At 44.2% G+C, this 14,752-nt stretch overlaps 1 protein-coding gene across 1 annotated transcript in view; it reads right to left on the reverse strand.

Moving 5' to 3' along the window:
* The window catches only part of DPYSL2 (dihydropyrimidinase like 2), a 142,819-nt gene extending 131,802 nt beyond the window's left edge, over positions 1-11,017 (reverse strand). The window contains exon 1 of the mRNA XM_068274717.1: positions 10,709-11,017. Coding sequence (XP_068130818.1) covers positions 10,709-11,002 — 294 coding nt within the window. The 5' untranslated portion in view covers positions 11,003-11,017. The remainder of the gene's footprint in view (positions 1-10,708) is intronic.
* Between the last annotated feature and the right edge of the window lie 3,735 nt (positions 11,018-14,752).

Genomic DNA, 14,752 nt, shown 5'->3' on the forward strand with positions numbered 1-14,752 from the left:
ATGAAAGTAGCTAGCGGCGGGGGATCTTGACTGTGAGGACACGGGACAGCTGCAGGGGGCTGGTAGAAGCCCCAGGTGAGTAAAACAGATTTTTTTTCTAGGCTTAAGGATCTTTTTAAATAAACCTTTAAAAGCATCTGAGAACCTGGGTGCTCCTAATTTAAATATATAAAATGGACCTCTTCCTAAGGGAGGTTCCTAAATGCTTTGGACTTTTGGGGTGGGCAGCATGCATTTACGTACCAATGAGGTGCTGCTCTGTAGCCCCGGTCTATATAGGGGCCTCCATCTTCTCTGTCCCTGTGTCACCAAACCGAAGATTGAAATACCAGCAGTGATGTTGCACACACAGATGTAATGACATGAATGGACTACATCTCCCGGCATGCTCCATGGCGGCCGGGGGCGCACAACTACAACATGGGTATTTCAACTCAGAACAGATATATCTGTGAGTATGGATACTTTAGTCTCATGCCTGAACATACATGTGATGGCTGGCAGGGGAAGGGGTGAAGAGCACTTTGGTGTCTCAGCCTCTGGTGGAGGAATGAACAAAAGATTCCTCCGCACACCTTCCGTGAAGTAAAATCAAATCCTTTTATTGAGTCATTGTGAAAATAGCAGAAGATATGGCAGCATGAGAGCTGACGCGTTTCTGACCCCACCGGGTCCTTAGTCGTAGCTACTGAGACATGCTTCAAACAGACTTAAGCTCAACACACACCATACAATCTTGGTTGTACAGATTTACCAAATCTATGTAGTATAAGGGCCAACAGATTGAAAATACCTTAAATGATTGATTGGATAAGCTAGCTCTTATACTACATGAAAGTGGTAAGATTGAACAACCAAGATTGTATGGTGTGTGTTGAGCCTAAAATACCTAGAGACCACACCCACCTATCCACCACACCTACACAGGTGCTGGAGGACTTTGTACTGGCCCTGACCTTCCCACCCCACATAGAAAACAGGCACTAAATAGAGGTGGAAATTAGCATTTTACGCCTGAAAAAGTGATAATTATGCGATCCTAGTGATCAGGTGATCAGGAGCCAATCAAAATCACTCTTCATTCATTCCAGCTGTCACAGTACACAAGAATTCTGGAGTAAAAATATACAATGTGTCAGAAAATAACATTCATAGACAGGACATAGATTTTAATATGCTTGGTCTTAAAGTGGTTAAAAAGCGTTGTGAATCATGCCCATTGGTGAAGTACAGCTGATGCAGTGAACAAATCAACTACATATTTTTCCACAGGGGTGAGAGGTATGCGCACACATTACATAGCATTGTGAGACAAAAGGAGAAGAGAGCCCTGGCCACGAGGTCTTACAGTCTAAGGTTTTGTTTTTGTTCAGTGACACATTCATTGAAGTAGGCCAGATCTAAAATCTATGAACTATTGGCACGTTTTATCTCTTCCCTGCTCTCAGTGGCCATTTTCTGCTAGGAAAGTGTTTTATAGTTATAATTTCTTATCAGTGATCACTGTAGTCTGGCCCAGTCCTGACTCAGACAGGAACTGCCACTTACATACCTGATATTTAACTCTTTCAGGCAGAGAAAGAAAGAAAGGAACACAGCATAGTTATTTGTGTGCTTGGCACTGTACATACACATGTCTATCTCATCATGTCACATGTTACCTCGGGTATACTTTAAGCCTGTTACACACGTTCAATTAGGATAGGCCAATCACTGACCAATTTTTACCACCTCCATGTAGTATGAGGGTCCACAGATATTGAATACTATAAGCAGACTGTGAAGGTAAACCCTTGTACTACACGGAGGTGCTAAAATTGGTCAGTGATTGACCAACCGTAATTATAAGTGTGTACCAGGCTTAAGTAGATCATCTCCGGGTCTAGTTTCTATTAGGGATGGTAAATCAGATGTACAGTAAATACTTCCTGCATACATGCGAATCTCATGCATATTCTATGCAACAGGAAGTGCCATGGAAAATAGATAAATCAATAAAGTTAGCCTGCGGAAAGAAAATGCAGAAATCCTGCTCTGGCTATTACCGCATGTAAGCATCTGCTATACAGTGATGGATAATCCTTCTGCTTTCTCCATAATATTCACAGTGGAATCCAAGCAGAATATTCTTTCAAGTTCTGATAGACTGGGTAAAAATAAAGCCTTTGTTTTGAAAAAATAGATTTTATGTCACTTTCAGCGCCCGGAGATTCCAGGAAAAATCAGTGGATTTCTTCAGCGGGAACACAGAGGATCCTACGCATTGTAGACTGTGTTGGGATGAGGGGGTGGGGGTCAGTGATGCACAGAAAGACCATTTAAAGGACGAAAAAAGTAGGCAGTTAAAATCTGACAGAATCGGGAGGTTTTGGGCCAGTCCATCTCCTCATGGGGGATTCTCAGGGTTTTCTTTGTTTTCAACACCATTTTCCGAACAGCAGTTGCAAAGTCTAACTGACAAAATATTATGCAAGTGAGTAGTGAGGCTGGCTGGTATCTTACTATTTTGGCAGTTAAACTGTTTTTCAGGAAATGCTGTTTAAAACAAAAAACACCCTGAGAAAACCCCATGAGGAGATGGACTGGCCCAAAACCTGTTAGTTCTGTCAGATTTTAACTGCCTACTTTATTCGTGATAGTGGTCCTTTAAGGTCAGTTATGTATAAGTATTAACTTAAAGAGAAACTCCGACCAAGAATTGAACTTTATCCCAATCAGTAGCTGATACCCACTTTTACATGAGAAATATAATGATTTTCACAAACAGACCATCAGGGGGCGCTGCATGACTGATTTTGTGCTGAAACCCCTCCCACAAGAGGCTCTGGTACCGTACGGTACTCTGGGCAAACTGCCACAATGTAACAATGTTCACAGACAGGAAATGGCTGTTTATAGCTGTCTGTTAAAGCAGGGGTCCCCAACCACCGGGCCGCGGCCCACTGCCGGTCCGTGGGCAGTTTCCAGCTGGGCCGCGGCGGGTCTGGCCGCTCGCCCCCCCTCCCTCCGCGGCGGCCGCCGCCGCCGCTTGCTCTTCTATAATCCCCAGTGGCCCCTCTCCTCCACGCTCGGCTCTATCGGCTATAACAGCAGCGAGACCCGCAGCCGCTAAGGAGGAAGGAGACAGGAGAGTGGTTACCATAGTAACGTCGTATATCGCCGTCACAGGAAGCAGCTCTCCTGCTTACTTCCTCCTTAGCAGCCGCGGGTTTCGCTGCTGTTATAGCCGATAGATTAGAGCCGAGCGTGGAGGAGAGGGGCCACTGGGGATTATAGAAGAGCAAGCGGCCGCCAGCTCATAAGGTAACAGGAGCGGCGGCCGCGGAGGGAGGAGGGCATTCAATGCTATACTGGGGCAGCTATACTAACTATAGAGGGGCAGCTATACTAACTATACAGGGGCAGCTATACTAACTATACAGGGGCAGCTATACTTACTATACAGGGGCAGCTATACTTACTATACAGGGGCAGCTATACTAACTATACAGGGGCAGCTATACTAACTATACAGGGGCAGCTATACAGGGGCAGCTATACTAACTATACAGGGGCAGCTATACAGGGGCAGCTATACTTACTATACAGGGGCAGCTATACCAACTATACAGGGGCAGCTATACAGGGGCAACTATACTTACTATACAGGGGCAGCTATACTAACTATACAGGGGCAGCTATACTTACTATACAGGGGCAGCTATACTAACTATACAGAGGCAGCTATACTAACTATACAGGGGCAGCTATACTAACTATACTGGGGCAGCTATACTAACTATACTGGGGCAGCTATACTAACTATACAGGGGCAGCTATACTAACTATACAGGGGCAGCTATACTAACTATACAGGGGTAGCTATACTAACTATACAGGGGTAGCTATACTAACTATACAGGGGTAGCTATACTAACTATACTGGGGCAGCTATACTAGCTATACTGGGCTAACTATAATAGCTGCATAGGTGTAACTATACTAGTTATACTGGGCTAACTATACTAGCTATACTGGGGTAACTACTAGCTATATATGGGTAACTATACTTGGGTACTATACTAACTATACTAGGGCAACTGTGCTCTTTATACAGGGGCAACTTTATTAGCTACCTATCCTGGGGGCAAATATACCTAGATACTACCTACTTAACTATACACTCCAAATCTGGGGGGGGGGGGGGGGGCTCCTGCCACTCCAATTGGGGGGCTGCTTTTGCCGCTAACCCCGCCCCCCTCTTCCGGGCCCCAGAGAAAGGTTTGGTCTGGATACCGGTCCCCGGGCTGAAAAAGGTTGGGGACCCCTGTGTTAAAGCCAGAACAGCTAGAAACAGCTACATAATCTGCCCACAGTAACAATGTCACCATGTAATACATGTCAGAATGTGAATCTGGGAGAGGAAAGATTTTACAATGAGAAAACACTGACTAAATCATGTATACATAATTATTGTAAAAATGAAGCACTTTTTTTATTACATTATTTTCACTGGAGTTCCTCTTTAACCAGTTCACCCCCAAGGGTTTTTATCCTAACGGACCAGAGCAATTTTCAGTTGTCAGCGCTCCTCCCTTTTATTCCCTAATAACTTTATTACTACTTATCACAAGAAAATGATCTATACCTCGTTTTTTTCGCCACCAATTAGGCTTTCTGTGGATAGTACATTTTGCTAAGAATTTTTTTATTCTAAATGCATTTTAATGAGAAAAACAGAAAAAAAGAAAAAAAATCATTATTTCTCAGTGTTCAGCCTTTATAGTTTTAAAATTAAACATTCTCCTGTGGATAAAACAAACACGTTTTATTTGCCCAGTGGTCCCGATAATTAAACCGTTTAGATTATGTCCCTACCACAATGTATGGCGACAGTATATTATTTTGAAATATAAGTGGTTATTTTTCTGTTTGTTCTGGCCATAATTACAAGCCCCTATGTAATAAATTAAAATTAATTTTCCCCCATAAAATATAGAATAAAAAAAGCTGAGTCCCTAAGGCAACTATTTATTTATTTTTTTTAAGCTGATTTTTTTTTTTTACAAGTGTTTTTTTGGTGGGGGAGGGTTGGAAGTGTAATTTTATTAATGATGTGTATATACTTGAAAATGTATGTATTTTGTAGGTGTAATATACTTTTTGGCCACAAGATGGCGCTAGTGAACACTCATAGGACGTGTTCGCTTTTTTTTTTTTTTTTTTTTTTACACTTTATTAAACTGTTACATTTCCTGTTTATGTGAATGGACGTAGCCGCTGTTCACGGTCACGTCCATTCACTCCAGGCACTGCGATTGGGTAGAGGACTGTTCGGTCCTCTTCCCCAATCGCCCAGCACGGGATCCCGACGGTAATGGCGGCGGTAGCGGCGGACACACGGCATTCTAAATGATTTTACAGAGCAGGCTAGTGAACTTTTGAACTGTCCTCTGCAGGAAAAACCAATACAGTTAGAGACACTTGAGATAATAAGCTTCAGAAGACAGAGCTCTCTGCGACTTTGAAAGTCGTGGAGCTCAGTGGCTCTTTTGCATAGATAACAACTGGAGTTTCTTAACTCTTCCTGTACAGGAAACAATAGACTTATGTTTCTGTTCCTAATGTTTTATTTCTTAGCTGTACTACACATACAAATCATTATATCATAATTTTTTTTTCGCTTCAGTGTCTCTTTAACGCGTACCCGAGGCGACATGTGACATGATGAGATAAACGTTTATGTACATTGCAAAACATATTAATAACCAGGCTGTTGTACTTGTTCTATTATGCAGCCTGAAAGAGTTGATTTTCTGTCATGGAATTGACTACTTCTGTCTTGTCAGTATGGGAATATAGTAAACCTCACTGATTAGCAAATTACAGCAATAAAAGTTTTCCTGGAAGAATACAACTCCTGAGTGCAGGGAGAGATAAAACAAAAGGTCAACAGCTCATGCATTTTCATTAAGGGACACCTAACAGGCTGCCACTGAGCAGAGACAACAAAACATTCAATCTACTTTGTAAATGTCTACATTTAAAATAAAACAGTGGGATATCTTAAAAAGTTTTAGGAGTAGGAGGATAAATACAATTGTTTATCTTATCAGTTTATTTTCACCTCGGGGTCACTTTAATGCAATCCCACTAGATCCCGCTCATTACATTTATTGCTGTTCATGCCATAGTTATAGACAGGGTTGTTTTTCAGGAAAGACATTCTAGGCAAGTTCCTGGAGAGCCATTTCCTCTCAAGGGCACCACTGCAGCTGTCAGTTACTGGTGACTATCAGCAGTGGTGGTAGCTACTCCTGGCATACCTCCCCTACATCAGTGCTGTCACTGTGCAGCCCGGCCCACCCTATCTCTTTTCCTGACACTAGATCCAGCCCTGAGGGCGCATTCCTCCCCCCAAACCCTAGGGCCGCCATCAGGACAGTACCACACACACATATATGCAGAGTTATGCACAGGGGTTGATGATAGAGACTAACCTCATCTAGGCTCCAGCGTCTAAAGGGCCCTTCTGTCTTCTGCAGCACCATTCACCCTCTACCTCCATAACTGAAAAAGTATATGTGATCAAGCTCGAAGCAGGTGGTTTTCGGTGCACGGCATGCAGCGCCAAAACTAGGTGCTCCCTAGCTGCAATGTTATGCTGTGTGGGGTGCATAAGAGTAATTCGGGCCTCAGGCCTCGAGCTGCGACAGCTCGGAGGGGGAATAGTATTTAATGCCACTGGGGAGTTTAGCGGAAGCAGGGAGGGCCGTCAGTCGGCTTGCCCTGTGCCCAACTCACCATACTACTACTAATATGTACACGATCAAGCTACTCTAGGTCTGTGGGAGACTTCAGGCCCTGTCCTTGGTTAATTCACAAGTCTGCTGTTTTACCACATACCACTTTTATGTATTATGAGGGACTACCTAAAGTATCCGTTCAAAGTACATTCACTCTGTTTGCCCTTCTACTCCATAGATTTGGTAAAAAAAACTTCTAGGCAAGTTCCTGGAGAGCCATTTCCATTTGCCTCTGTTGCAGTACCCCCAAATGTTGATGTGCCCAGCATGCCCATGCACTTAAATACTTAAAGAGGAACTCCAGTAAAAATAATGTAATAAAAAAAGTGCTTCATTTTTACAATAATTATGTATAAATGATTTAGTCAGTGTTTGCCCATTGTAAAATCTTTTAAATCCCTGATTTACATTCTGACATGTATTACATGGTGAATTTTTTACTGTTGGCAGGTGATGTAGCTGCTGCATGCTTTTTTGGCAGTTGGAAATAGCTGTAAAAAGCTATTTCCCACAATGCAGCAAGGTTCACAGACAGGAAACTGCCAGGAGTAGTACTCAGAGTTTCTTGTGGGAGGGGTTTCACCACAATATCAGTCATACAGCGCCCCCTGATGGTCTGTTTGTGAAAAGGAATAGATTTCTCATGTAAAAGGGGGTATCAGCTACTGATTGGGATAAAGTTCAATTCTTGGTCGGAGTTTCTCTTTAAAGTGTACCAGAGTTGAAAATTAAAAAGATTTTATACATACCTGGGGCTTCCTCCAGCCCCATCCTCCTGGATCGCTCCCACACCACCGTCCTACGCTACCCGCAGCTACGAGAAACGGGTCCCCGCACTTCCTTCAGTGGGAGCCAGTCTAGCGTAAGAGAAGTGCGCTGTTTGCGTATCTCTCCAGCAGCCGCTGGAGAGATACGTAGAGGGCGCACTTATCCTGCGTAGGCTGGCTCAGATGATGTCAGCGGCATGGGAGAGATCCAGGCGGATGGGACTGGAGGAAGCCCAGGTATGTATAAAATCTTTTTAATGATGTCACCTCTGATATGATCTGTTGTGATATCATGCTTTTTATTGCTCCGGTATTTGGATATACATAATAGCTTGTAATTATTGTTCATATTTTCATAATTATTATGTATATGATGGAAAACCTTTATTATGAGCAAGTCATGTTGTGTTCTATTTGAATTTTGTTTAATAAAACAAATGTAAAAAAAAAAATAACGTTAGCTGAGTCCCTTTAACCTGTTTGCTGCCAATTCTGGTATTTGGCCCTTTCATGTGACTACCGGCATGTAGCACGTGTGGCGCAAGATACTAGCGGTGGCAGTGGACAGGTAAAGTATTTTAATGCTCAGGCGGCACATTTGAAGGACATCAGCGGAGGGGTTCTGTCAAGTTCATAGATTGCCCGCATATTGCACGCCATTACCGACGTGCACCCGTTAGACCACATTGGGCTGAGATTTCCCAACAATGTCTGATCAATGTATTCAGCTGATTCTGGCCTGAAATCAGTCAAATCATCGATTAGTCATTCTTGTTGCGACATAGATTTTTATATGATTCGATAAGTAATTATCCATTTGGATGGTCGATCGGCCGACAAATCAACAGATGCAGGGGCGTAACTAGAAAAACCGGGCCCCCCTGCAAAAAAAAAAAATCAACGCCACCCCCCCCCCCCCCCCCCCCCGTTTTGGGGAGCAGGAGGGGTCACAGCAAGAGGAGAGAGCAAAGCCGCACATCTGCAGGGAGGGGAGACAGTTCCCCCCTCTCTCACCTCGGGGTCTCCCCTCAGGGCACTCCCCTCCTGCAATTATCAGTGGAAGCAACGGCGGCAGGAACACATACCTCCATCCATGTCCGATTTCTAAGTGACTCATGCTACTTCCTGTTTAAACAGGATGAAGCGTCAGACACTTAGAGAGCGCACCCTCCGGCGCATGGAACACATGAAGCCGTATGTGTTCCTCCCCGCCTCCTGCTGCCACTGAATAACGCTGGAGGGGAGCGCTGAGTGGAGAGCCCGAGGTGAGGGAGGGGAAGACTGTCCTCCTCTCCCCGCTGATGTGCGGCCATGCTCTCTCCTCATGCTGCGACCCCTCTTGCCCCCCAAAAAGGCCCTGAGCGGGCCCCAGTGGGGCCCCGGGTGCAGGGGCTGCAGCCCCTATTGTTACACCCGTGATGTATGACCACCTTAAGAGATCTCTACTGCAGCTTGGCAATCGGTAATGCTTAGTACACACTGCAACTTGGCATGCAATTCTACTTGGCACCCTCTGCACTGCAGCTTGTCACCAAAATCTACTTAGCACCTTGTGCTATTAGTACCCACTGTGCTTGGCACCCAAATCTACTTAACACCCACTGCAACTCAGTACCCAAATTTACTTAGCACCCACTACAACATAGCACTGAATGCCTCTTAGCACCCACTGCAAATTAGCACCCACTGCAACTTAGTACCCAAATCTACTTAGAACCCACTGCAACACAGCACTGAATGCCACTTAGCACCCACTTCATCTTAGCTCCAACTGCAACTTGGTACCCAAATCTACTTACCACAGACTGCAACATTGCACTGAATGCCTCTTGGACCCACTGCAACTCAGTACCCAAATCTACATAGCTGCCACTGCAACCTAGCACTGAAAGCCACTTAGCACCAACAGCAACTTGGCCCCCCTACTAATTAGCAACCACTTGAAATTGGTACCCACTGTAACTTAACATCTACTGCAACTTTCCAGTCACTTCTATTCAGCAGCTACCACATCTTGGTAATCATTGCAACGTGTGCAAATATATTTATATATATATATATTAAATCTGCAACTTCTACAACTTCGTAGTGATTACATATTCCACAGCACTTCCTCACAGGAGCTCACAGTCTACCCCAGGCATGGGCAAACTTGGCCCTCCAGCTGTTGAGGAATTACAAGTCCCACAATGCATTGCAGGAGTCTGACAGCCACAGTCATGACTCGTAAAGGCAAATGCATTGTGGGATTTGTAGTTCCTTAACAGCTGGCGGGCCAAGTTTGCCCATGCCTGGTCTACCCCCACCATAGTCACAGTCTAATATTCCTACCATATTATTACTCTATATTTATATAGTGCTGACATCTTCTGCAGCACTTTATAGAGTACATTTTCATGTCACTTGTGGCTCAGAATTATATGGGTAAAGGGAGTGCCCTTCCCCATGCTACCCACATTTTTTTTTAAAGAAATACTGTGTAGAGTACTACTTTAATCATGGACCATGCAGAAAAGGTGACAAGATTGCTTCCTGATCTCCCACTGTAGAAACATCCACAAAAAGTTTGTTCCATGCCTCCCCAGACAACAAAAAAGTTTAAACAAAAGCAATATGCTGATTCATGCAAACATGTACAAAAATAAACGTACAAACTGGTGTATCAAAATCACCTGCATTCTAAATTCTTTTTTTTCCAGACGTTCAATTGAACATCTAGATGTTACACTGACAGCATTATGAAAATGAAATATATTGTCAATACATATATTGTTATTAAATTGTTGAGACCAGAACTGCACATTATCTGAGCTATCTAGGGTGGGGTCCTGATGGACAGCAGCACCAGCACTAATGAAAAGTAGCACAAAATACAACAGCAATAAGCAGAGTACACTCCTCAGAACTCTGCAACAGGGGCTCACTGCATGCTGGGGTGACAATGACATTCCAAACCACTCTGGAAGACACATGGGCAGTATGACTGGCACACAAAGGCAACTGTCAGTATTTTATATGTTTCATCTCACCTGAGGGTGGGAACTTTAAAGCAGAATGCAATAAGCTTTAGATTTTACCATGAAATGGGTTAACCCCACCACAGTCACCTCCCCCACATATTAGGAAGGAACACACAGAGAAGTCAATATCACCCACCTTGTCATTAAGGTACTGAAGGGCTTCTTTTCCAGAAGAGCACTTGATTTCAATCTTCCTCACCACATCAGAGGGAGTCACATCCCTCTGCTGACTAATCACTTTTCCATTCCCCTTCCCTGCCGGTGACAGGGCACCAAAATTGATGGTCTTGTTCTCAGAAGATCCTTCCACCGGGCAGAACATGCCACAGAATTTCTGCCTGGGCTTGGGACTCCCAGATCCCATGTTCTTGAAGAAGGCTGGGACCTCCTCCCCATCATTCTGCCGGCCAGCTTGCCTCCTGTCGGTCATCCTGAGCCTCTGAAGGTTGGAGCAGTTGAATTGGCGAGGAAAGATAGAGGTATAAAAAAAGGGAGTGAAATGAAACAAAAAATAAGGCTGCGGGGGGCTTTAGCACAATGATGAGGTGGGAGGAGAAGGCACTGCAGGTTATAATGGAACAATAGAAGTGACTATTCCTCACACATTGTAGAGGCTTCTGCTGGCTTCCAGAGGTGGAGGACCTGCTTTGATGCTCCTTCCAGCCAAGTGCACAGCCTGCTCCTCAACTTAGCAGAATGAAGGAGAAGCAAGAGGAGGGAATGGGGAGTGTGGGCGGGAGGGGGTCTGCAGCAGAAAGGCATATAGATCCGGAAGTGATGCGAACAGGCAGAGAGATCAGCAAGAAGGAATAGAGGCTATAAGTTGCAGGGAAGGGTTCTGGTTACCTATAGGCATATAAGGCGGGGATCACATGGCTTAGAGGTCAACTCAATGAAGGGATCAGTATGTATATTGCATTGTGTGTCTCTGGGATGTCATGTCAGCCTAGGCATCATAGAGATCATGCACAGTGGATAGCACTGCTTTCCTTTCAATGGCATTCTCTAAATCTAAATGAGTGGATTTTTTCCCTTATTTTATATGCAGTGTGGAAGGCAGGCGTGACACATGTGATGCTGCAGTGCTGTGCTGCTGCTCCTGATTGCAGAGGCTATAGTGGTCTGGGGATGGAACAATAGAGGCTGGAGGGGCAGCACAGTGCAGGGACTGGTACTTTGTATGTACAGTCCGGCAGCGCTGGCTGTAGGGTGGGCACAGTGGACAGGGATGGTTACTTTACCTTGCGGGCGCTGTCCCTTCAGCACCACCCAGCAGCCTAGCGGAAGATGCACCGGCTGGAGGCAGCGCCCACTATCACAGGAGACTGCTGTAAGCGAGCATCTCCCATCCTGCCTCCCTGATCAAAGCCAGCGCAACAGGAATATGTCAGCATTATTCAGCAATATGGAATGATCTCAAATAATCCATCAGAAAAAAGGGAGCTAAATAATCGAGTAGCAGATAAAGGTGCAGGACATACATGGATGAGGAGTAAGTATAGATGATATGGGAACAGGCTGGGGATCTCACAGCCGTACCTGTGTCTGACAGTCTGAACAAAGCTTACAGGACTATGACTGGGTATTTTATTTTTTTTAGTGCTGTGAAGAAGGTTGAAGGACACCTTAACTAAGAGGGATATGGATGCTGCCATATTTATTTTATTTTAAATGGAACCTAAACTGAGAAGGATATGGATTTTTTCTTTTAAAATAATACCAGTTGCCTGACTCTCCTGATGATCCTGTGTCTCTAATACTTTCAGCTACAGCCCCTGAACAAGCATGCAGATCAGGTGCTCTGACTGAAGTCAGACTGGATTAGCTGCATGCTTGTTTTAGGTGTATGATTCAGCCACTACTGTGGCTAAAGAGATCAGCAGGACTGCCAAGCAACTGGTATTGTTTAAAAGGAAATATCCTTATCACTCTCAATTAAGATTCCCATTCAACAATACCTGTTGCTTGGCAGCCCTGCTGATTCTCTGCATCTAATATTTTTAGTCATTAACGCTGAACAATCATGCAGATCAGATTATTCTCACTGAAGTCCAATTTAATCTAGTCGGACTTCAGTCGTGTAGGATCCAGATGCTACTGCAGCTTGAGATCAGCAAGATATCCGGGCAATCGCTATGGTTTAAAGGAAATAAATATGGCTATGTCTCCATATCCCTTTCAATTGAGGTTTTCCTGAAACTTAAGAGGTCACCTTGAAATGACCTCAAGCAGACAGATAGGTAGAGAGCTTTGACGTCATCAGAGCCAGCCTATGCAGGAGAAGAAGTGCGCCCTCAATGTATCTCTCCAGCGGCTGTTGGAGAGATATGCAAACAGCGCACTTCTCTTACGTCAGACTGGCTCTAACTGACGGCAGTGCGGGGACCCGGTTCTTGTAGCTGCAGACATCAGAGGACGGCGACGTGGGAGCGATCCAGGCGGATGGGGCTGGAGGAAGCCCCAGGTATGTATAAAATCTTTTTCATGTTTTTCACTTTAAAAGCAAACATGGGCTAAACATGAATTCACTTGCAGTCAAGGCCCATCCGCTGTGATCGCTCCCACACCGATGCCCGCAGCTTTGTCTGCATAGTACACTCCAGACCACGTGGAGGTGATTGACAGTGGTGCAGTTGAGGGCATCTGGCAAAGCACTGTCGTGGACCGGGGGCAAGCGGCAGACAGCAGAGCTGCAGCGAGGGACATAGCGGCTGCCAAAGGCTGAAGAAAGCCCCAGGTAAGTAGTACTGGGGGTAGCATCATTTTATTGATGACTCCTTTAACAATGCTAGTTGCCTGGCAGGCCTGTTGATCTTATGGCATAAGTAGTGTCTGAGCCAAACCCTGTAACAAGCATATGGCTAATCCAGTAAAACCTAAGTCAGCAGAGTCAGAGTACCTGATCAGCATATGCTTGTTCAGGGTCTATGGCTGAAAAGTGTTAGAGACACAGGATCAGGAGGGCTGCCAGGCAACTGGTATTATTTAAAAGGATACATATGGCAGCCTCCATATCCCTCTCACCTCGGGTTTCCTTTAAAGTGTAACCTCGGCGGCACAGCGGGGAACAGACAATCAACTGCTAAGGGGTCCTGAAGACCCCTTTACCTGTTCACAAAACACATATCTCCTTCAGAAGAAGCAAATGTTGAGTAATGTGATTTTTATTTTTTTAACCATTTGCTCAACCATTTAAAAAAGTAAATTCCCTGTCAGTATTGCTTGAAGCACACTCATAGGCTAGTGCTGCATGTGTCTAGCACGGCTCTGCTCCCTGTGACTTAGCTACAAGCCTGTATATGGCTTCAGCAACTCTTACATGCAGTGTGTTCTATTGGAAACACAGACCTTGTTGCCATGGCAAGCCAAGTTTTGCCTTATTCATTGTACAGGAAGGAGGGTGTTAGTGATATCTCATCAGATCTGCTCTAGGTTTAGTTCATTTGTTATATCTCTAAATTCATACCTTTCATAATGTCACAGTCAATGGCCACATTGTGACTAAAGATCATTTATATAATTAGTTCACACAATATCATACAACACACATGTAATTATTAGCTTTAAAGGATACCCGAGGTAACATGTGACATGATGAGATAGACGTGTGTATGTACAGTGCCTAACACACACATAACTATGCTGTGTTCCTTTTTTTTCTTTCTCTGCCTGAAAGAGTTAAACATCAGGTATGTAAGTGGCAGTTTCTGTCTGAGTCAGGACTGGATCAGACTACAGTGTGACCCTCACTGGTAAGAAACTACAACTATTAAACACTTTCCTAGCAGAAAATGGCTTCTGAGAGCAGGAAAGAGATAAAAAGGTTGATTAGTTCATAGATTTTAGCTCTGGCACACTTCAATGAATGTGTCATTGAACAAAAACAATAAAACAGTAAAAACTTAAAAAGTAGATTTAAATATAAAATAAAACCTTGAAATAGCTTAAAAAGTCATTTATTTTCACCTTTAAATTAAAACTTTTGAATGAGTGTAAATAAGTGAATAGAACAGTCTCTTTGTACTAATGGATAACTTTCAGATATAAAAGTGAGTCCTTTTTATATTCCCAGCTTGTCCTGGGCCCCGCCTACCCCATGTTAGCATACTGAAATGATGGCAGAGGTGATTCTGTAGCATCCAAATCCTCTTTCATCTTCAATATCAATCTCATGCTTAGT

This window comes from Hyperolius riggenbachi, chromosome 3 (assembly GCF_040937935.1).
Source record: "Hyperolius riggenbachi isolate aHypRig1 chromosome 3, aHypRig1.pri, whole genome shotgun sequence".
Lineage (NCBI taxonomy): Eukaryota > Metazoa > Chordata > Amphibia > Anura > Hyperoliidae > Hyperolius > Hyperolius riggenbachi.